The following is a 21,773-nucleotide window of genomic DNA, read 5'->3' on the forward strand; positions in this document are numbered from 1 at the left end:
GGGCTGGGTCAGGGTCTGCCCTGGGACCCCAGAGGGGCCTGTGGGGGTGCTGGAGCCACCCCGGCTCCAGGGGATGCTTCCAGGAGGATGCTTCTCTTGGAAAGGAGCAATTCCCCCGGGAGCTGCCTCTCCCTGTTCTCAGCAGTCTGTGCTGTGCCCTTCCAGCCCCACGAGGCTGGTGAGGCTGGGATCTCTTTCCTGGCTTGAGGGAATTCTCCCAGAGTGGCTGTGGAGAGAGGCAAAGGGAGCAGGGGCAAATCTGAGCAACCATGGGGTGCAGGCACACGGTGACTGCTTGGGGCTGGGGGAGATGGCCTGGCCTGGGATTCTGGGGCTGTCTCAAGGGGTTCACTGCTGGGAAGAGCCTGGATCGGTCTGGGCAGGACCTGTGGGAAAGATGTTATGGAAACAGGGAGTTTCTATCCCATAAAACCATGTCTGAGCATCCCCAGGGATGGAGACTGCAGGACAAGCCCTCAGGGCAGCAGCCCCACTCTGGCCACCTTTAAAGAGCTTTTTTTTCACGTTTAGCTAGAATTTCCTGATTTCCTGACCCCGTTGCCCCCTGTCCTGCCCCTGGGCCACGCCAGGAGGAGTTTGGCTCCCTCACCTTTACTCCCCCACCAGACATCCACCCCCAAGGATCCCCCTTGAGCCCCCTCCTCTCCAGGCTGAGCAGCTCCCCGAGCCTTTCCACACTTCCCGGTGCTCCTGACCCTCGGGGGGCTCATTCCAGAGCATCCTCATCCCTCCTGTCCCCGTGGGAGCCCAGCCCTGCCGGCAGCACTGGGGGGGCTCTGGGCAGAGGGGCAGCACCCCCAGCCCCCCAGGCCCCCCTCCCCGAGGCAGGGCTGCTCAGATGTCCCTGCCAAGCCCCGCTCCCGCTGCCCCAGCAGGGTTTGCTCCACGGTGTTTTACCCCCAGACTATGCCGCAGCCCGGCCATGGCGGGGGCCGGCCAGGCTTGGGTGCTGCCCGTGCTGCTCTGCTGCCTGTGCCCAGGTGAGTGACGGCCACAGGGCCACCAGGATGGCACCCGAACCATCCCGCGGGGGGTTTGGGGTGGGAACGGGACAATTACAGAGCTGTGGGGTTGAGGGGAGCATTGCAGGGGGGGTCCCGTGCCCTGCAGCTGCTTCTCCTTCCCTCTCCCCTCTTCGGAACGGGGACAATCCCAGGCTCCTGGGGCCATTCCCAGGGCCATTCCCAGGCTCCCGGGGCCATCCCCAGCCCCCCGCAGCCCCTGTGCCCCCACAGCCCCGAGCACAGCCCTGCCCTTTCCAGGAAGGGCAGATGGAGCCGATAGCGCCTGCGAGCGGGGCTGCTGCCGAGCTTCATCTGATAGGGAAGGGCAGCGCCCCCGCCGCCCTAATCTTGGGGATCAGAGCTCTCAGAGCGCAGGTTATTTCCCTGCAGTCATTTAAACAGTAGAGCGAAGCCTGAAATCGGTGAAACCGGCGAAACGGACCGTTTCTGACTGCCGGGATGAGTCAGCGGGGGAAGGGGTGGGGGTTCATCCCAGCAGGGACAGAGCGTGCCGATCCCACCCAGCCTGGCTCCGGGCACTGCCAGGGACCCAGGAGCAGCCACAGCTCCTCTGGACGCCGCGTGCCAGCGCCTGCCCGCCGTGCCAGCAGCAATTCCTCCCTGGCACCACTCGTGCCCCGCTTTCACCAGCATCCCATGGGGCTGAAGGTGAGCAGGGCGGGCTGTAACCCCCCGGCCGCAGCCTGCAGCCGGGCTGCTGCTGCATGCCAGGGAGCAGAGCCGCTCCCTGCCGAGCCCTGCTGTCCCGGGTCAGCCCCGAGCCCACCCTCCGCTGTCCCGGGTCAGCCCCGAGCCCACCCTCCGCTGTCCCGGGCCAGCCCCGAGCCCACCCTCCGCTGTCCCGGGCCGGCCCCGAGCCCACCCTCCGCTGTCCCGGGTCAGCCCCGAGCCCACCCTCCGCTGGCCCGGGCCAGCCCCGAGCCCACCCTCTTTGGCGCAGGTGCTGCGAGCCTCAAGTGCAAGGGCCGCGTGTGGGTGGAGCCCGCGCCCGTGGTGCGGCTGGGCTCGGACATCGCCATCGGCTGCCGCTCCCCGCTGCGCTGCCCCTCGCCGCAGCTCCTCATCCTCCTCAACTACAGCCGCGCCCCGGGGACCCCGCTGGCCCTGCCCGGCGGCGCCGTGCGGCTCCGGCTGCGCCGCTTCCAGACGCCCCTGGCCACCGTCACCTGCTTCTCCCGCTGCCCCCACAGCGACAGCCTGGTGTGCGGCACGGAGCTGCGGGCGGGCTGTGAGTGCCCCGGCCCCTGCCAGCCTGGCTGCCCCCGGGTGGCCGTGCCCTCACCCGGCCTCGCCCCCGCAGACCCCCCGGACCCCCCCGGCAACCTGAGCTGCGCCATCGCCGAGGGCTCGGAGCGCCTGCAGTGCGCCTGGCAGCCGGGACGGGTCACGCACCTGCCCACCCGGCACAGCCTCCACCTGCGCAGGTGAGCCCCGGGTGGCACCCGGTGACAGCCCGGTGACAGTCCCGGTGGCACCCCAGTGACAGCCCCGGTGGCACCCCGGTGGCAGATAAGTGACAGCCCAGTGACACCCCGGTGGCAGTCCCGGTGGCAGCGCTGGTGGCAGCCCTGCTAATAGTCCCAGTGGCACCCCGGTGGCAGCCCGGTGACAGGGGGACTGCCGTGCCCCAGTTCCGCTTCCTGCAGCTCCCGCTCTGTCACCTCCCGGCCGAGAGCCGCGGGCTGTGCCCCGCAGGACGGGCAGTGCCCGGCTCAGTCCCACCCTGCAGCCACAGCTTCCAGCGGAGCGGCTCCCTCCGAGACGCAGGGGCCGAGCCCAGCGCTGCCCAAAGCCCAGAGCCCAGCCTGAAGCTGGGGCAGAGGCGCTGCCCGCTGCACGGTGTGCCACAGCCCACCCGGGGGTGCTCCCTGCCACCAAAGTCCCCGCAGCGCCACCTGGCATGCACAGCCATCCCAGGACGCCGTGGCTGGTCCCCACGGCCCCGGCCTGGCAGGCTCCCAGTTCTCCTGACTCAGTTTTAAGGATATTAAATCCCGTCAGATGGAAGCTTTGTGAGGAGAAGGGACAAAGCTCCTGCCTAAATCTGGGATCAAACCAAAGCGTGCAGCCAGAAATGAAGGAAGGAGTTCCCTTCCCAGTGTGAAAATACAAATCCCCAGCAGCAGTGCCAGGGAAGGGAGTGACTCTCCAGCTCGCTTTGGGGTGACAGAGTCTGGGGTTGGGATGGCCATGCCCTGGTCACGAGCTGTGACACCTCAGGAGCCAGGGTGGCCGTGCCAGTGGGGGTGGTGCTGGGACGGGCACTGACAGGTGCTGGGACGGGCATTTCTGCTTCCAGGGTGGTGGCACGGGATGAGGAGGATGAGGAAGAGAAGACCTTCCCTGCAGACTCACCTGTGCTGCTGAGGGAGCTGCACAACGACAGCCACTACTCGGTGTGGGTGCAGGCCAGCAACGCGCTGGGCACTGCCCGCTCGGCCCCGCTGCACCTCAGCCTGCAGGAGCTGGGTATGGCCGTCTGTCCACTGTCCATCCCTCCATCCATCCATCCATCCATCCATCCATCCATCCATCCATCCATCCATCCATCCATCCATCCATCCATCCTTTCCTCCATCCGTCTCTTGATCCTTTCCCCCATCCATCCATCCCTCCATCCATCCTTTCCTCCATCTGTCCGTCCATCCATCCATCCATCCATCCATCCATCCATCCATCCATCCATCCATCCATCCATCTGTCCATCCCTCATCCATCCCTTGATCCTTTCCCTCATCCGTCCGTCCATCCATCCATCATCCATCCCTCCACACCCATCCCTCCCTCCATCCCCCGTGAGCAGCACGGCGTGCCGGGGCTGTGCGTGGCCACCCTGCCCTGCAGTGTCCCTCTGGGGACACCCCGAGCCCAAGGACAGCGCCGTGCCCTGCCCTCCCTCCTATCCCCACAGTGGTGCCCGCTCTGCCCGTGCCCGTCAGGGCTGAGACCACGGACGCGTCCCCAGCCATCACCACCACCCGCTGGAGCAGCCAGACCCGGCTGAGGAGCGTGCACTGCGAGGAGAGGCACAGGCCCACGGGCACCCCCGCCTGGCACGTGAGCCCCCAGACCCCCAAACCCCCCAGCTGCCCCCTGAGGAGGTGCCAGTCCCGCTCCTGCTGGAGACCCCGCGGGCAAGGGGAACATTTGGGGTCACCCCAAACTCACCCCCTTGCTCTGCACTGGTCAAATGGGCACCCGCACTCGGGGGGCAGCAGGGCTGACATCTGGGACAGCAGAGGGCCTCGTGGGCAGGGTTAGCTCAGCTTTTTCAGCAAAAGGACGGAAATCCAAATGTTTCCAAGCGTTCCGCTCTGCGAGGACAAGGCACAAAATCCTGGGGGATGCTCAGTGCCCACCCCAGACAAAACCACACTGGGGCAGGGATGGGAACACCCCCGGGCACTGCCAGGGCTGAGCCTGGCCCCAGCTGCCACAGGGGCCCCAAAAGCTCCGCGGTGGCACACGGCTCTGGCCGTGCCCCGCAGGGTGGCACCGGAGGGGACAGGGCGGGTCCTGCCCGTGCCCGCGCCCGGGGGTGGCGGCGGCAGCGGGGACCCGCTGGATCCCGCTCCCGCAGCGCCCTGCTTGCCGCGCAGGTGGAGCTGTGCGACAAGGTGCCACGGGAGGGTCCCCGCTGGCAGCACGAGCTGCAGAGCGACACCGAGTTCGTGTTCCAGGCCAGGTGCCGGCTCGGCACCGCCCGCAGCCCCTGGAGCGCCTGGAGCCCCCCGCTCCTGTACCGCACCCCCGAGGCAGGTGGGTCAGCGCCGGCGACACCCGCGAGTGGCGTTTGCCAGCCCTGTCCCCACGCTGGAGGGGGTTCAAAGTGCCTGCGGATGTGGCACCTGGGGACGCGGGGCAGTGGTGGCCTCGCAGCGCTGGGGGTGGGTGGGCTGGGTGTTCTCAGCTTTTCCGGCCGAGCAGATTCCAGCATCCCCAGCGCCTTGCTTGCTGCCCTGGGTGGAAAAATCCCATCGGCCGCGGTGTGGCGACAAATCGCGGTCACCCCGAGGCAGCTCCGCGCACCCGTGCCAGCTGCTGGCCTCGGCACGAGCCGGGCACGAGCCGGGCACGGGGAGCCCAGCGGGGCACGGCGGTGCTGTCACCCAGCAGCAGCGCCCGCGCTGCTCTCCTGCCGCGCCCTCTCCCCTGGCAGCCCGGGCGGGGGGGGCTGCGGGTGTGCGGGAGCCCCGGGGCCCTCCGGTGTGCCATGGTGTCACCCCCGGTGTGTTACGGTGTCCTCCCGGTGTGTCACCCCCGGTGTGTGACGGTGTCCCTCCGGTGTGTCCCTCGAGGTGCCCTCCCGTGTGTCAGGGTGCCCCTCCCGGTGTCTCTCCGCTGTGTCACGGTGTCATTCCCGGTGTGCCCTCCGGTGTGCCCCGGTGTCACTGCCGGTGTGTCACGGTCTCTCCCGGTGTCCCTCCGGTGTGTCTCCGCTGTGTCACCGTGTCCCTCCCGGTGTCCCCCCGGTGTGTCACGGTGTCCCTCCGCTGTGTCACGGTGTCACTCCCGGTGTCCCCTCGAAGTGCCCTCTGCTGTGTCACTCTGGTGTCTCTCCAGTCTGTCACCCCAGGTGTGTCACGCTGTCCCTCCCGGGCTGTCACGGTGTGTCTCCCGGTGTCTCTCCGGTGTGTCACCCCCGGTGTGTCACGGTGTCTCTCCCGGTGTCTCTCCGGTGTGTCACCCCCGGTGTGTCGCGGTGTCACTCACGGTGTCCCTCCGGTGTCTCTCCCGGTGTCCCTCCGGTGTGTCACCCCCGGTGTGTCGCGGTGTCACTCACGGTGTCCCCGCTCTCCGCAGCCCCCGCTGCCGCTCCCGCCGTGTGGCGGCGCCTGGGCCGGGCGCTGCCCGACGGCAGCCGCGAGGTGACGGTCCTGATCAAGGTAAGGCGGGCCGGGGCAGCCCCCGCGGGGCTCGGCTCCGCCGCTCCCCCCCGAGCCGCCGCCGTGCCGCCCTCCCCGAGGAGCCCTCCGGCCGCGGGCACGGCAGGAGAACCCCCCACCCCTGTCAAACCTGCCAGCAGGCGGGCACAGCCGGGGTCCCGGGGAGACCCCCGAGCCCTGTCGCCGTGCCCCGCAGCCGCTGGCCCCGCGGGATGCCCGCGGGCGGATCCTGGGCTACGCCGTGAGCGCCGGGAGCGCGGCGGGAGCGCGGCCGCTGTGCCGCACCGCCGGCACCGAGTGCGCCGTGCTGGTGCCGCCCGGAGCCCGCAGCCTCCTCGTCACCGCCCGCAACGCCAAAGGGACCTCCAGCCCCGCCAGCATCCCCCTGAACGCCGCTGCGGAGCAGGAAGGTACGGGGGAAGCGCAGAGAAAGCGCTGGGCTGTGCGGGGGGACGGCCCTGGCACTGCTCTGCCCGCGCCACCGGGGGCACGGAGCCCCCCAAACAAGGCCCCTGGAGATATCCCCAGCTGGATGTGGAATCATGGGATTCTGGAGTGGTTTGGGTTGGGAGAGACCTCAAAGCCCAGCTCGTTTCACTGTCCCATGGCAGGGACAGCTGTCCCAGGCTGCCCCAAACCCATCCAGCCTGGCCTTGGGCACTGCCAGGGATCCAGGGGCAGCCACAGCTGCTCTGGCAATTCCAGCCCAGCCCCTGCCCACCCTCCCAGGGAAGAATTCCTAATTCCCAATCTCCCATCCATGGCTGCCCTCTGGCAGTGGGAGCCATTCCCTGTGTGCTGTCCCTCCATCCTTGTCCCCAGTCCCTCTGCAGCTCTCCTGGAGCCCCTCCAGGCTCTGGAATCTCAGCCCTTCACCTCCTAAAGCTGCAGCAACAAACTGATTTTTAAATTTGCCCTGCCCGTGTTGTCTGGCAAAGCAAAGGGTGCCAGGCTGCTCCTCTGCTCCAGAGCAGCTCCTGCAGCCTCTGCCAGCCCTCACTGCCAGCTGGGTCCCTGCAAACTGAAAAAGAAGGGGGGGAAAAAAAAAACCCTTTAAAATCCTTTTAGGACCACCTTATGTCCCTGCGCCCTGGGCTGTGGTTTTCCCCACAACCACACTTTGCTAGTTCTGAAAAACGCCTCTGAATGAGCAATGGGAGGGGAAAGTCCCATTCAAGCTGAGGACAAACACATGACTAAAAAGAAACTGAAGAGAAACAAGGTGGAAAAACCTCTCTAAGCTGTGACGTTTATCAGAACCGTGCAGGTTTCTGGTAAGCAGGGACAGCTGAAGCACTTCAGGGACGTGACAGAGCCAACGGGGAGGGCTTGGGATTTGCAGGCACAGAGCTCCACATCTGGCTGGGGATCAGCACAGCTGGCCAGGGGCACTGGGGCTGTGCCAGCCACAGCGAGGGCACAGCCCCAGGGCAGGGAATGTCCCCCACGAAGGACAGTGAGGGGCTGGAGCGTGTCCAGGGCAGGGAATGAGCTGGGAAGGGGCTGGAGAATCCCTGAGGGAGCTGGGAAGGGGCTGGAGAATCCCTGAGGAGCTGGGAAGGGGCTGGAGAATCCCTGGGGGAGCTGGGAAGGGGCTGGAGAATCCCTGAGGAGCTGGGAAGGGGCTGGAGAATCCCTGAGGAGCTGGGAAGGGGCTGGAGAATCCCTGAGGAGCTGGGAAGGGGCTGAGCCTGGAGCAAAGGAGGCTCAGGGGCCCTTGTGGCTCTGCACAGCTCCTGCCAGGAGGGATTTGGGACAGGGAACAGGGACAGGAGCAGAGGGAACGGCCCCAGGCTGGGCCAGGGCAGCTCAGGGTGGATTTTGGGAGTACTCCTTCCTGGAAAGGTTCTCCAGCCCTGGCACAGCTGCCCAGGGCAGGGATGAAGTCCCCATGCCTGGAGGGATTCAAAAGCCACATGGATGTGGCACTTGGGGACACAGGGCAGTGGTGGCCTTGATCTTTAAGGCCTTTTCAACCTGAATAATTCTATGAAATACAGATCAATACCTAAAGATAGATTTATACACATATTCTGTATGCTTAGATATAAACCCACCATATTCTATAATTCCCTGTTCACCTTTCAGTTTCCAAAGCCTTCCAGGAAAGCCACACTTGTCCTGGGCTGACCCTTCCCAGTCCCCACGGCTGAGTTTGGGCTGACAGCCCTTGGCCTCTCTCTCCCCAGCATTCCCAGCCCCAGAGGCCGTGGAGGTGAAGCCGGAGCAGCAGAGCAGGCTGCTGGTCCAGTGGCAGCCCCCCGCGGCCAGCCCGAGCCCCCTGCTCTGGTTCATCCTGGAGTGGGTGTCCAGCCCCCAGCACGGCCAGCAGGAGCAGTTCTGCTGGGAGAGAATCCCGCACGGCGAAACGCACGCCTACATCCAAGGTAGGGCACCAGGATCCCCTTTTGTGCCTGCCACAGCTCCTCTGCACCTCACCAACCCTAATCACAACATCAATCCCAACTGCATTTTAAATCCAAAGCAGAATATGAATCCCTATTGGATTATAAATCCAAACCAGACTATCAGTCCCAATTAGAGTATAAATCCAAACCAGACTATAAACCAGAACTAGATTAGAAATCCAAATCAGACTATCAATCAGAATTAGACTATAAATCCAAATCAAGATATCAATCAGAATTAGATTATAAATCCAAATCAGACTATCAATCCCAACTAGATTATAAATCCAAACCAGACTATCAATCAGAATTAGATTATAAATCCAAATCAGACTATCAATCCCAACTAGATTATAAATCCAAACCAGATTATTAATCCAAATTAGATTATAAATCCAAATCAGGTTATTAATCAGAATTAGATTATAAATCCAAATCAAGCTATCAATCCCAATTAGATTATAAATCCAAATCAGACTATCAATCAGAATTAGATTATAAATCCAAATCAGACTATCAATCCCAACTAGATTATAAATCCAAGTCAGGCTATCAATCCAAATCAGACTATCAATCCCAATTAGATTATAAATCCAAATCAGACTATCAATCCCAACTAGATTATAAATCCAAATCAGACTATCAATCCCAACTAGATTATAAATCCAAATCAGGCTATCAATCCAAATCAGACTATCAATCCCAACTAGATTATAAATCCAAATCAGACTATCAATTGAAATCAGACTATCAATCCAAATCAGACTATAAAACACCTTCATTTGAGTGTGAGCCCCTGCCCACCTGTTTTTGGGGACTGGGGCCATGAAGAGCCCTTGGGGAAGGAGGAGGAGGAGGGCAGCAGTTGGAGATTTGAGGGCAGACAGTGGGATTGGGATCTCTGGGTGAAGATCACAGGGGAGGGAGGGGATGGGGAGGGAAAGAAAATGGATTTGAAATGAGCTGGCGGGCCGGGAACGAGCCCAGAGGCCCAGGGGCTGCTGTCAGCGGCAGCCCAGGGCCGGGCACAGTGGCACCCGGAGCTGAGCCGTCCTGTCCCGCAGGGCCAGCGGCGCTCCCGAGCGTGCGGCTGTTCGCGGTGTACCCCGGCGGGAGCAGCGCGCCCCGGCCCGGCACAGGTGAGCCCGCGGGAAACGCTGCGCGCCTCAATGCGTTTGTGTCAAACCCTAATTTAATACATTAATCAATGCATTTGTGTCAAACCCTAATTTAATACATTAATCAATGCATTTGTGTCAAACCCTAATTTAATACACTTGGTCAATGTCTTAATACATTTAATCAATGCATTTGTGTCAAACCCTAATTTAATACACTTAGTCAATGTGTCAATACATTTAATCAATGTATTTAATACATTAAATCAATGTATTTGTGTAAAACCCTAATTTAATACATTAATCAATGCATTTGTGTAAAACCCTAATTTAATACACTTGGTCAATGTGTTAATACATTTAATCAATGTATTTGTGTAAAACCCTAATTTAATACACTTGGTCAATGTGTTAATACATTTAATACATTAAATCAATGTATTTGTGTAAAACCCTAATTTAATACACTTAATCAATGTATTAATACATTTAATCAATGTATTTAATACATTTAATCAATGTATTTAATACATTTAATCAATGTATTTGTGTAAACCCCAAATTTAATACATTTAATCAATATATTTGTGTAAACCCCAAATTTAATATATTTAATCAATGTATTTAATACATTTAATCAATGTATTTGTGTAAAACCCAAATTTAATGCATTTAATCAATGTATTAATACATTTAATCAATGTATTTAATACATTTAATCAATGTATTTGTGTAAAACCCTAATTTAATACATTTAATCAATGTATTTAATACATTTAATCAATGCATTTGTGTAAACCCCAATTTTAATACATTTAATCAATGTATTTGTGTAAAACCCATCTCTAGCTGGTCTTTGCTCCCTGCACACACCCAGAACACCCAAGAACCTCATTTCCCTTCAATGGAGTCATTGTCCCTTTCCATGGCAGAAAAGTGAGGTTGCACATGCAGAACTCACAATAAGACATTACAGATAAGCCAAAATACAGCAGATATTAAAAAAAAAAAAAAAAAAAAAAAAAAAAAAAAAAAAAAAAAAGGGAAAATATAAAAGCAAACACAGCTTTTGCAGAGAGCAGAGGCAGCCTGCCCTTCCTACCTTGGGTGGGAACCACGGAGCGCCTTGGAAGGGACACCTGCAGCTGGCAGGGCCCTCAGCTGCAGAGCTCCCCTCTCTGCATGGAAATAATCAGGAAATTCATTGCCAAGGGGTGCAGGCACTTTGGGAATCACGGAATCCCAGAGTGGTTTGGGTTGGAAGGACCTCAGCGCCCACCCAGTGCCAGCCCTGCCCTGGCAGGGACACCTCCCATCATCCCAGTGTCCAGCCTGGCACTGCCAGGGACCCACAACTTCTCCGGAAAAGCTGTTAAACAGCCTGGGAATGCTTGTGAAAACTGATGGATCCCCCCAGGGGGACTAAAGCCTTGTTTTGGGTGCTGAGGAGCGGGAGGGATGTGCAGGGAAGCGGTTCTGTGGGTGGGGACAGGAGCTGATGACCACCTCATTTAATTGTGGGGTCACTGTGTGACCCCACAGAGCTGCAGTTACTCATTACTTCAGGGACCTTAATTGTTCTCGTGAAACCATTGCTGATTTTCCTGAAAAGACAGAACCAAGGCGGGTTTTGTGTGCCCAGAGCCCTGTAAAGCAGCACAGACATTCCCCCCTCTCTGTTGCAGCCCCTGCAGAGGAGCCGCTCCTGAGCAGCGCCCACAGCCCGACGTCCCTGGGTAAGGAGGGCAGCTCTGCCTTGCTAAGCCAGGCTTTCTCCAGCTTTAACCCAGCGGGAATTGGGAGCTCCCAGGTGCTTTGGGCAGGTCAGAGCTGCTAAAGGAGGTTTTCTGAACCTGCAGGGAAGGCTGTGTGCTCTCAGGGGTGAGCAGCACCCCCAGAATGCAGGGTGGGTTTGAGTTCTGCTTCCTAACGAGGTTAAAATACAATGCCCAGCCCAAGGGGGAGGGCCAAAACCGGGGAAATATCAAATTAACCTATGCAAGGGGCTGATCCCACCCTGCAGCCGGAACCAGGGATGTTTCAGCACTTCCAGCACTCGGGGGTGCTCTGCGTGCACATCCTCTGCTAAAGGTCACCATCCGTGCAGCTCTTAAACCAAAAGCAAAACCAGCCCGGGCTGAGGAACTCACATCAGCATTTCTGAGCTGGGGCAGGAAATGGTGAGTGCCTGCAGCGCCGGGGCCGTGACCTCCTCCCTCTCCATCCTCCTGCAGATGATGACATCCGAGTTCTCCTGGGACTGAGCCTCAGCGTGCTGGGATCATCCGTTCTCTTTGCAATTGTGATGTTTAAGAAATCAGTCAGGAAAAGGTATTCCTTTCTCCTCCATGTCTTCTTTCCTTATTTCCAATTCATAAGTTTTAACTCTTTTTTTTTTTTTTTTTTTTTTTTTTTTTTTTTTTTTGGTGTGTGTTTATATAGAAGAAATATAAAATTTCTTCTGGGACGTTTTAAAATCAACGACAGAGTCCTTTTCACCTCAGCCCGAGGGCAATGCCACACGTTTATCGGGCTGTTGTATGAAAGGACATTTTGGTGCTCTACAGTAAGGCAGAGACCAACAGAAAAAGTCAAATAAACATGAAACTGGTGAAATTAAAGAATGGGGAACCCAGAGTTTCCAAGCCCCTCTCCAAGGCTGGGTGTTCTTCATGCGTCCTGCCCACCCAGGCAGTTTCATCCTGCATGAGGAATATCTGAGTAACCCCCTGGAGTAACGTTTGGGGTTTGTTTTTGCCTTTTGAAGGGTAAAGGCCACCCTTGTGTCCCTGCTGCCCAAGTGGCTCTTTGAGGACTTTCCCCGCATGGAGAACAGCAGCGTGGTGAAGTCACTCCAGGTGAGGGCAGAGCTATCTCCTGGCTTTGCTTCCCCTCAGATTAAAGCTTGGCTTTGCAGAATGATCCAGGCTGGGAAATCCCTCTGGGAACATCCAGTCCAACCATCCCCCAGCACTGCCCCGTGTCCCCAGGTGCCACATCCACAGGGATTTTAAATCCCTGCAGGGATGGGGACTCCACCCTGTGCCAGGGCTGGACAGCCCTTTCCACAGAGAAGTTTTCCCTAAAAATCCAACCTGAAGCTCCCCTGGCACGACTTGAGGCCACCTCCTCTGGTAACATTCCCTGTTAGCTGGGAGAGGGCAGTGCTGTGAGGAACAGGGATGGGGAGAGTTCCAGTTCTGAGGTACTGGGACTGCTCAGGAAGCATTTCCCAGGGGTGTGGGAGCCTGGATTCACTGGGGCCTTTAAACCTGAATTCCCCATTTTCTGTATTCCGCTAAACCTGAATCCCACATTTTCTGTATTCTATTTAACCTGAATTCCACATTTTCTGTATTCCGTTCAACCCGAATTCCACATTTTCTATACTCCATTATACCCGAATTCCACATTTTCTGTATTCCATTTAACCTGAATTCCACATTTTCTGTACTCTGTTAAAACTGAATTCCACATTTTCTGTATTCTGCTAAACCTGAATTCCACATCTTCTGTATTCCGTTCAACCTGACTTCCACATTTTCTGTATTCCATTTAACCTGAATTTCCCATTTTCTGTATTCCATTTAACCTGAATTCCCCATTTTCTGTATTCCATGGCCACAGCTGCCTGGGGCCGGGAGGGACCTCACAGCTCATCCCATTCCCTGCCTGGGCCCAGGCTGCCCCAGCCCTAACGAGAGCTGTGCTGTTACCAACCCCTGCTGCCTGAGCCCCCTTTCCTCCCCAGGACAAGGCGGATTTCCCCAGCTCCAGCCTCCAGGAGCCCTTCCTGGCCCCCGCTGACCCCGCGGTCACGGATGTCCAGGAGGTGCCGGCGCAGGAGCGGCCCCAGAGCCTGGACACGGAGGTGCCCGAGCCCAGGGGGGTCCCAGGGGCCGTGGTGGCCCCCAGCAGCGTGTCCCCAGGGCAGCTGGGTGCCTACAAGCCGCAGCTCTCCGTCGGGAACGCTTTGGGGTACGTGGCTGCTGGGATCCCCCAGGCGCAGCCACCCGCGGCAGAGGCGGGGATGTCCTGCCTGGACTACAGCAGCCCCGTCCCCCCGCTGTGGGAGCAGCAGGGAGGGACACCCCAGCTGTGCCTGCTGGACAAGATCAACCTGGTGCTCAACAGCAGCCTGGAATTCCCGGGGCGGGCGGGACCCGGACCCGGCCCGGAGCAGCGCTGGGAGCCGCCCGGGGACGGCCCCGAGCAGATGCTGGTCCCCGAGGAGCTGCTGTCCTGCCTGAGAGCCACCAACGGGGACCCTGCCGCCCACAGAGCGTGGCAGGGCTGCTCTGGGAGCAGCTGGGACTGGGGATAAAGCCCTGGAGCAGCGACCAAGGCGGTGTCAGCGCCGGGACTGCCGATGGGAGAGCCAGAGCAAAACTCCCGACGGGAATATTGCTTCTTACTCCACTGCAGGGTCTTGGGGCTGCCTGGGAGCCTTGGGCCAGCAAATCCCAGTTTTAACCTTACCTCACACTGGCAGGAGCAAAAAACCCATAAAGCTTGGATTCCTGGGATGCCAAGCAGGAGATTCCTGCAGGATGCAATATCATCAATCACTGCTCAGCATCGTCCTCTCCTTAAGGGTTTGGAGCATTTCATTCCCAAATGTTTGGAGCATTTCATTTCCAAATGCTTGGAGCACTTCATTCCCAAAAGTTTGGAGCATTTCATTCCCAAAAGTTTGGAGCACTTCATTCCCAAAAGTTTGGAGCACTTCATTCCCAAAAGTTTGGAGCATTTCATTCCCAAAAGTTTGGAGCACTTCATTCCCAAATGCTTGGAGCACTTCATTCCCAAATGCTTGGAGCATTTCATTCCCAAGAGTTTGGAACATTTAATTTCCAAGAGTTTGGAGCATTTCATTCCCCAGAGTTTGAAGCACTTCATTCCCAAATGCTTGGAGCACTTCATTCCCAAATGTTTGGAGCACTTAATTCCCAAATGTTTGGAGCATTTCATTCCCAAATGCTTGGAGCACTTCATTCCCAAATGCTTGGAGCACTTCATTCCCAAATGTTTGGAGCACTTAATTCCCAAATGTTTGGAGCACTTCATTCCCAAAAGTTTGGAGCACTTCATTCCCAAAAGTTTGGAGCATTTCATTCCCAAGAGTTTGGAGCACTTCATTCCCAAATGCTTGGAGCACTTCATTCCTGGAGATAATTGCAGTTAAAACGGATAAAAAAATCCCTCAGCCATCCTGGCAGAGATGTGGAAAATATTTTGGGATTGCTCCTGGTGAACAGACACCGCACCAAGGAGGATTTATGTCACACTGGCACCAAGAACATGGAATATTTTCTGTATTTCATTTTCCTCCTGTTCCCAATAAAATCCCACTCAGGTGAGAACAAACCTCCACCTGCTGCCAGGCTGATCTAAAACCAGTGACAAAAAATTGGTCACTGGCCAAACCCTTCCTTTGGGTGAGGAATTTATCACTCACAGCACCTTGCCACCCCTCAGCCTGGCTGGGAAGGGCAGCGTGGCACAGGAAAATGGGATTTATCTGGCACATGAGCGTGGATTTGGATCCTTGGGCACCCAGGAGGTGAAACACAGCATCCTCCTTCCTTCAGCAGCCCTGAAACCATTTCCAGGTGTTCTGGGACTTACAAAACATTCCCAAATATTTTTTTTCCCAATTGTTCCTGGGGACTGTGAGCATTCCTTCATCAGCTGTTGCACAAATGGATTAATTTTGTTGTTTGTCCTCAGCCCTCCCAAACCCCCTCGTGTGTGCCGTGCCCGTTCCCCCTGCCCCAGGAATCTGTCCCTGCTTCCAGAGGGGCAGTGCCCTGCCAGGGAGGAGGATTCTCCCTCGGGGGCAGCAAACCAACACAGAAAAGGGAGTGTGGCGTGGCAGGGAGCCTAAAACTAAATTAGAGAGTGCTGCCCGAGCAGGAAGGAAGTTGTACGAGAACACCACACGACTCTGAGCAGCCCAAACGTGAGGAGGTGCGGAAGGTTTGGGTTTGTTTCACTCTCCACATCCTGAGACTTGTGCTGCTCTTTCACCTGAGCTGCCAAAGCTCGGGGGGAATGCTCCTCCTGCCAGCAAACGGGGCTGGTCCTGCACTTGAGGAGCTGTGGGTGGATTTCCAGCCCCAGCAATCCTGCAATCCCCGTGGGCAGAGGAGCACAGCTCCTGCTCTCCCAGCAGCAGGGCAGGGACGGAGAATTCCCAGCTCCCACCGTGGATGGACACCAGAGAGCCACCAGTGCCACCCTCCCACTGATCCCTGGGAGATGCAGGAAGTGTTTCTGCTAATAAAGGGAATATTTCTGCTAAAGGGAATATTTCACAGGTGCCCAGAGCAGCCGTGGCTGCCCCTGGATCCCTGGCAGTGCCCCAGACCAGGCTGGACACTGGAGCTGGGACAGTGGGAGGTGTCCCTGCCATGGCAGGGGTGGCACTGGGTGGGATTTAAGGTCAAAGCCAAACCATTCTGGGATTCTGTGGTCCCAAACACCATCCCAGGCTGCTCCAAACCCCATCCAACCTGGCCTGGAGCACCCCCAGGAAAGGGGCATCCCATGAATCCCATCACAGAGTCACTCCCAGCTGATTTGTTTTAACTTCTCAGGGCTCCCTCCTTCCCCCAAATATTACAAACCCCCTCATTTTTGGTATCAGGATTTTCTATCCCCTGTTTTAAGCCCGGTTTTACCGTTGGCAGTCGGATGCAGTGGCAGAGATTCCCACTTGTTTATCAGCTCAGGGATGAATTCCACGATTTGCAGGACCCACAGAGATGCACTACGGTGCTGTCCCATCACCACCAAAGCTATAACAAAAAAAAGGTCTTTTTATATAAAGGGAAGGAGGGAACAAGTGAAAAGAAACAAGGAAGGGGGGCAGGCAGTTCAGGGGGTGGGAGAACAGAGAGAGCCACCCACTCCTGCTGACTCCAGCCCTGCAGAGCAGGGGGGAGCCCGAGGTGCAAGGAGATCCCTCCACCCCAGAGATCAGCCAGACTCCCCGTGGGACTTGTTCATCTCTTCGAAAAGCCAGCTCAGAAATGATTCAACCTGAAACGAGACCGAAGAAACAATAAATAAATTCAACACACAATGAATGGTGTATTAAACGTGCATCTGAGCTGCAGTTTTAACCCCTTGGTGCCACTGCCATGCAGGAGGGCGTGGAATTCATTCTGTTTGAGGTTTGCACACAGAGCTGGGGTTAGGCTCAGCTTAGTCACCAGCTGTGGCGTGACCTTCACCTACAGAGCCTGGGTTGGTGCAGCTGGCAAAGCCTCAGGACCAAAGCCCCTCAAACCCTTCGGGAAGAGCAGCAGGACCAGGAGAAGATGGAAAGCTGCCCTGAGAAGCCCCTGCTGCTGGGTCTGGCTCCCGGGTGCAGCCCCGGCCCCGGGCTGGAAGCCCTGCCCCAGTCTGGCTGTCGTGGAGAGATGGGGTGGCAGATAGAGGCACTGCAGGGGCTAAAACTGGATTGCAGGCTGGGAGGTGTCACAGAGCTCAGTAACACCCCAGGCCTTGGGGGATTTCTGAGCACACAGAGCAGAGATCAAAGCCCAGATTGTGACCAGGGCTGTGCAAAGCTGCAGAGAAGTGCCTGGCTCAGCAGAACCCTCCTGAAAACGTGCCAGGGCAAAGCCAGCAGCAGCTGGGGCAGTCTCGTGATAAAACTGGGGATAATCCTTGAAAATGACGGGATGTGGGGGAGCCTGTCCCACCCCTGAGCCTCTGTGGGGTTGGGGAGGAGGGTGAGCAGTCCTGGCCGGGGCTGAGCTCAGTGGCACAGACCGAAAGCAGGCTGGTGTTTCAGAGCACAGGATGTGAGAGGGGAGGCTGTGCTCAGGTCTCACCAGCGCCAGCCCCAGTGCCACTTTCCCAGGGCAAATCCCATGAGGATGGCACCGGGAGAGCCCTGGGAGCAGGGCTGGGGTGAAGGAGCAGAGCTGCACACAGAGAACACCCAGTGAGTGACAGAGGTGAGTGAATGGACAGGGGAGACCCTGGGATTGCTGCTCCCCGACCCAGCCAAGCCTTCCCTCGGCAGAGAGGAGGGAATCTTGCCCAGGAGCAGAGACAAGCCCATCCTGAGCCTCTGCAGGATACAGCTGTGGGGTTTGTGCACCACTGGGTCTCCAGAGCAGCACTGCAGGACCCAAACCCTCCCTGGGCCCTCCCTCGGCTGGGCTGGCAGCTGGGGGAGCACAGCAATGGGATTTTCCAGCTGAGTCACTCATTCCATCCTGCTGGGGACGGCACAGTCACAAAGGGATGGGAAACACCGAGCCACTGCTGAGGGGACCCCAAAGCAGCCACCCACAGGGAGGGATGGCTCCTGCTGCTGCAGCCGGGCTCCAGCGAAGCAGAGAGGGACACCAGGAGAAAGTTAGGGAGCCCCTGGAGCTGCTGCAGGGCTGGAGCCCCTCTGGAGCCAGGCTGGGAGAGCTGGGGGTGCTCCCCTGGAGAGGAGAAGGATCCAGGGAGAGCTCAGAGCCCCTGGCAGGGCCTGGAGGGGCTCCAGGAGAGCTGCAGAGGGACTGGGGACAAGGATGGAGGGACAGCACACAGGGAATGGCTGGAAGCTGGAAATTGGTAGATTTAGATGGGATATTGGGAATTAGGAATTGTTCCTGGCAGGGGCTGGGCTGGAATTGCCAGAGCAGCTGTGGCTGCCCCTGGATCCCTGGCAGTGCCCAAGGCCAGGCTGGACACTGGGGCTGGAGCACCTGGGACAGGGGAAGGTGTCCCTGCCATGGCAGGGTGGCACTGGGTGGGATTTGAGGTCCTTTCCACCCCAAACCATTCCGGAACTGGGGATTCTGTCCCTCCCCTCCCTCCCGCACATCCCGGGCTGTGCTCGCTGCTCCTGGAGCCCGGGGGGACACCGGGAGCCCCTGGCCGTGTCCCCGGCCCCGGCACCCCCTGCTCTGCCTGTCCTGCCGAGAGATCGGGGACACCGCAGCGAGGGAGGGCGAGGTTTGTCCCGTGCCCCTCCGTGCCACCGGCCCCCTCCCGGTTTTCCCGAGCTCTGCGGCCAGCGGGAGTCGGTGAAGAGGGAATCGCAGGGAAAAGCAGAGTTCCGGGCTTAAAATTGTGCTAGAGGGGAAAGCAGGAAAGGAAAGGGGAGGAAAAAGATAGGGGAAAAGATTTAAAAAAGATAAAAAAAAGAAAGGGAAAAAAGATTTTTAAAAATATAAAAAATAAAGGGAAAAATATGAAAAAATATAAAAAAGAAGGGGAAAATACAAAAAATTGATAAAGATTATGATAGGATTAAAAAGACGAAAAAGATAAAGATAAAAAGGATAAAAATATAAAAAATATTAAAAATATTTAAAAATATAAAAAATATTAAAAGGGGAAAAGAGAAAAAGGAAAAAAGGAAAAGGGGGAAAAGGAAAACGAGTAAAAAAGGAAAAGAAAAAGGACAAAGAAAAAGGAGAAAAATAAAAAGAAAGAAAAAGGAATAGAAAAAAAAGAAGAAAAATGAAAACAAGACAAAGGCAAAGAAAAAATACGAAAGAAGATAAGATAAAGGAAAAAAAAGAAAAGCGGAAAACAAACATATAAAGGAAAGGAAAGAAAATTAAAAAAAAAAAAAACTTTTTTCAAAGGAGAAGGAAAAGGAAATAAGAAAAAAATAGACGCAAAAAGGAAGCAAGCGGTGGCCTGGAGGCGATTTCCTCCTGCTGCCGCTAGAACACGAAGCCGGTCCCCTGCCATCCACCGGCACCTTCCCCCAGGGCGGCCCGAGCAGCCCCGGGAGCGGCTGCACCGCCGAGCCCGGCCCGGCCGGGAGGGCTGGGACACGGGAGGTGCCGCAGGAACCCATGGAGACAGAGGGGAAACGAGAGGTAAAAAGCAGCTTTTGGCATTCGGGGTTTTGCGGGGTTTAACTCCCCCGGTCCCCCCCCAGCAAATTAATGATCATTGTTGGCAGCTCTGGAAAGGAGCCCAAATGTTGCTCCTGGTTTTTGGGGGGAGGAGAAGCAGCTGGAGGCGCAAAGGGAAAATTCGGGATTCTGGAGGCTGCACGTGTTGTGTCCCCTCATTGCTAGAGCTGCCCTGACACACTGAGGGGAGAAAAGCTGAGCACAACCAGGCAGAAAAACTGAGCTTATGTCGCTGATGGCCTGAAAGGAGAAGGAACAGCAACAGCAAGATATTAATTCTTTTAAAACTCTGTTAAATGTGGCAGTGGGTTGTGGGAGTGCTGAAAAAACGAGAGAAAGCAAAAATCATCTTGCAGAGAAGCTAAAACCAGAGTGGCTGTGCCTGTGGATGAGCCCCTCGCTCTGAGCAGAAATTCTACGTTTTATCTCCTCTCCCTCTCCCCTTCCCTTTTCCCCTTTGTTTTCTTTTCCCTTCCTTTCCCCCCGGGCCGAGGGACCGGGGTCGGTAACCCCGGCCGGGCACCGGGGGGTGCCGGGATGTCTGGGATGTTCAAAGATTTGGGATTCTCCTGCCCTGGGATATTCCTGCCCCGGGATGTTCCTGCTCTGGGATTTTCATTGCTTTGGGATGCTGCTGTTCTGTGATGTTCAATGCTTTGGGATTCTCCTTCCCCTGGGATTTTCATTGTCCTGGGATTCTCCTGCTCTGGGATGTTCATTGGTTTAGGATGCTGCTCCTGGGATGGTCAATGATTTGGGATTCTCCTGCCCTGGGATATTCCTGCCCTGGAATGTTCCTGTAGTGGGATTTTCTTTGCCCCAGGGTTTTCTTTGCTCTGGGATTCTCCTGCCCCGGGATTTTCATTGTTTTGGGATGCTGCTGTCCTGGAATGTTCAATGTCTGGGGATTCTCCTGCCCTGGGATGCTTCTACCTTGGAATTTTCTCTGCTGTGAGATGCTCTTGTCCCAGGATTTTCCTGCCCCAGGATTTGTTCTGCCCTGGGATGTTCCTTACCTGGGATTTGCTCTGCCCTGGGATGTTCCTTACCTGGGATTTGCTTTGGGATGCTGCTGCCCCGGGATTTTCCTGCTCCGGGATTTTCCCGTCCTGGCCGTTCCTGCCCCGGGCTGGGTGTTTCCCGGCGATGTTCCTGCCCAGGAATTCTCACTGTCCCGGGTGTCCCTGCGGGCTGGGACGGAGCAGCCCAGGGACAGCAGTGCCCCAGGCCCCTCCCGAGCAGTGCTGTCCCCTCCCGGTGTCCCCCAGCTCCGACTCCATCCCCGCTCCCGGCAGGGCTGGGACCAGCCCCAGCCTGGCGTGGGACAGCCCCGAGGTTCGGGTGACCCGGGGTGCCCCTGTCCCCGCAGAGCTTCCCCAAAAACCCGGCCAGCGTCACTAACAGGGGATGTGTGAGATTCGGGGCACAAAAATGTTTTTGTTTTTTCTGCCCGAAATGACCGAGACGTTCCTCTTTCCTCCGCTGCCCCTCTGCTGCTCCCGTCAGTTCTTGGAAAGCACAAGAGAGGTTTTGGGGGGACAAGCGGGGCTGGAAGGAGCTCTGGGCTCTGGGGCTCCACAGCTGCTCTCCGTTCAGAGTGCAGGGACAGACAGAGCGCCTGAGGCACAGCAGGGCGGCCCTGGTGGGGTTTGGGGGGCAGGAGCACCCACAGCCCCCAGACAGCTCCTGTGGGTTCCAGTGCCTGCCCCCGGGGTATTCCAGTGCCCTCCAACCAGCACTGCTGATTCCCTCCCTGCTCTGCCACCTGGGGGGAGGTTCCCATTAATTTCCCCCCATTAATTCCCCCGAATTTCCCATTAATTTCCCTTTTTCTTAGCTCTGAGCTGGCGTTGCTCCTCAGCAGTTTCTCGTCCTTTATTCCCGTCACAGCTCACGTCCTCTGACCGAAGGCTTCGAAGTGAGGCTGGATTTGGAGGCTGGATTTTAAACTGGGTTTTAGGCTGGATTTTAAACTGGGTTTTAGGCTGGATTTTAAACTGGGTTTTAGGCTGGATTTTAAACTGAATTTTAGGCTGGATTTTAAGATGGTTTTGAGGCTGGATTTTGAGGTTGGATTTGAGGCTGGGTTTTAAATTGGTTTTGAGGCTGGATTTTAAACTGGTTTTGAGGCTAGATTTTAGGCTGGATATTGAGGCTGGATTTTAAGCAGGATTTTAGTCTGGTTTTGAGGCTGGATTTTAAACTGGATTATAGTCTGGTTTTGAGGCTGGTTTTTGAGGCTGGATTTTAAGATGGATTTTAGTCTGGTTTTGAGGTTGGATTTTAAGCTGGGTTTGAGGCTGGATTTTGAGGCTGGATTTTAAGCTGGTTTTGAGGCTGTTTTTTTCTCGGGCGTTTCGGGCACTTCGCTGTCAGCAGCAGCTGTTTGCAGGCTGTTGACACAGCCCCCAGGCTTAGTGGAAGGCAGAGC

The 21,773-nt window shown here is 56.7% G+C and overlaps 1 protein-coding gene across 1 annotated transcript; it reads left to right on the forward strand.

Moving 5' to 3' along the window:
* The first annotated feature begins 1,484 nt into the window (after window positions 1-1,484).
* Window positions 1,485-13,782, forward strand: IL23R (interleukin 23 receptor). Its single transcript, XM_064429283.1, has 14 exons — window positions 1,485-1,488; window positions 1,987-2,274; window positions 2,347-2,470; window positions 3,346-3,515; window positions 3,958-4,103; window positions 4,646-4,805; window positions 5,850-5,932; window positions 6,129-6,342; window positions 8,122-8,319; window positions 9,405-9,479; window positions 11,075-11,194; window positions 11,693-11,789; window positions 12,226-12,316; window positions 13,210-13,782. Exons 1-14 carry the CDS (start codon window positions 1,485-1,487, stop codon window positions 13,780-13,782), a joined length of 2,343 nt encoding a protein of 780 aa, XP_064285353.1.
* Window positions 13,783-21,773: the final 7,991 nt, after the last annotated feature.

This window comes from Passer domesticus, chromosome 7 (assembly GCF_036417665.1).
Source record: "Passer domesticus isolate bPasDom1 chromosome 7, bPasDom1.hap1, whole genome shotgun sequence".
In the NCBI taxonomy this organism is placed as follows: Eukaryota; Metazoa; Chordata; class Aves; order Passeriformes; family Passeridae; genus Passer; species Passer domesticus.

Excerpts from the sequence above, each read along its gene's own strand:
- IL23R (XM_064429283.1), top strand. Across the intron at positions 2,275-2,346 it reads CACGGAGCTGCGGGCGGGCT|ACCCCCCGGACCCCCCCGGC; the intron begins GTGAGTGCCCCG and ends TCGCCCCCGCAG. Across the intron at positions 3,516-3,957 it reads CCTCAGCCTGCAGGAGCTGG|TGGTGCCCGCTCTGCCCGTG; the intron begins GTATGGCCGTCT and ends CTATCCCCACAG.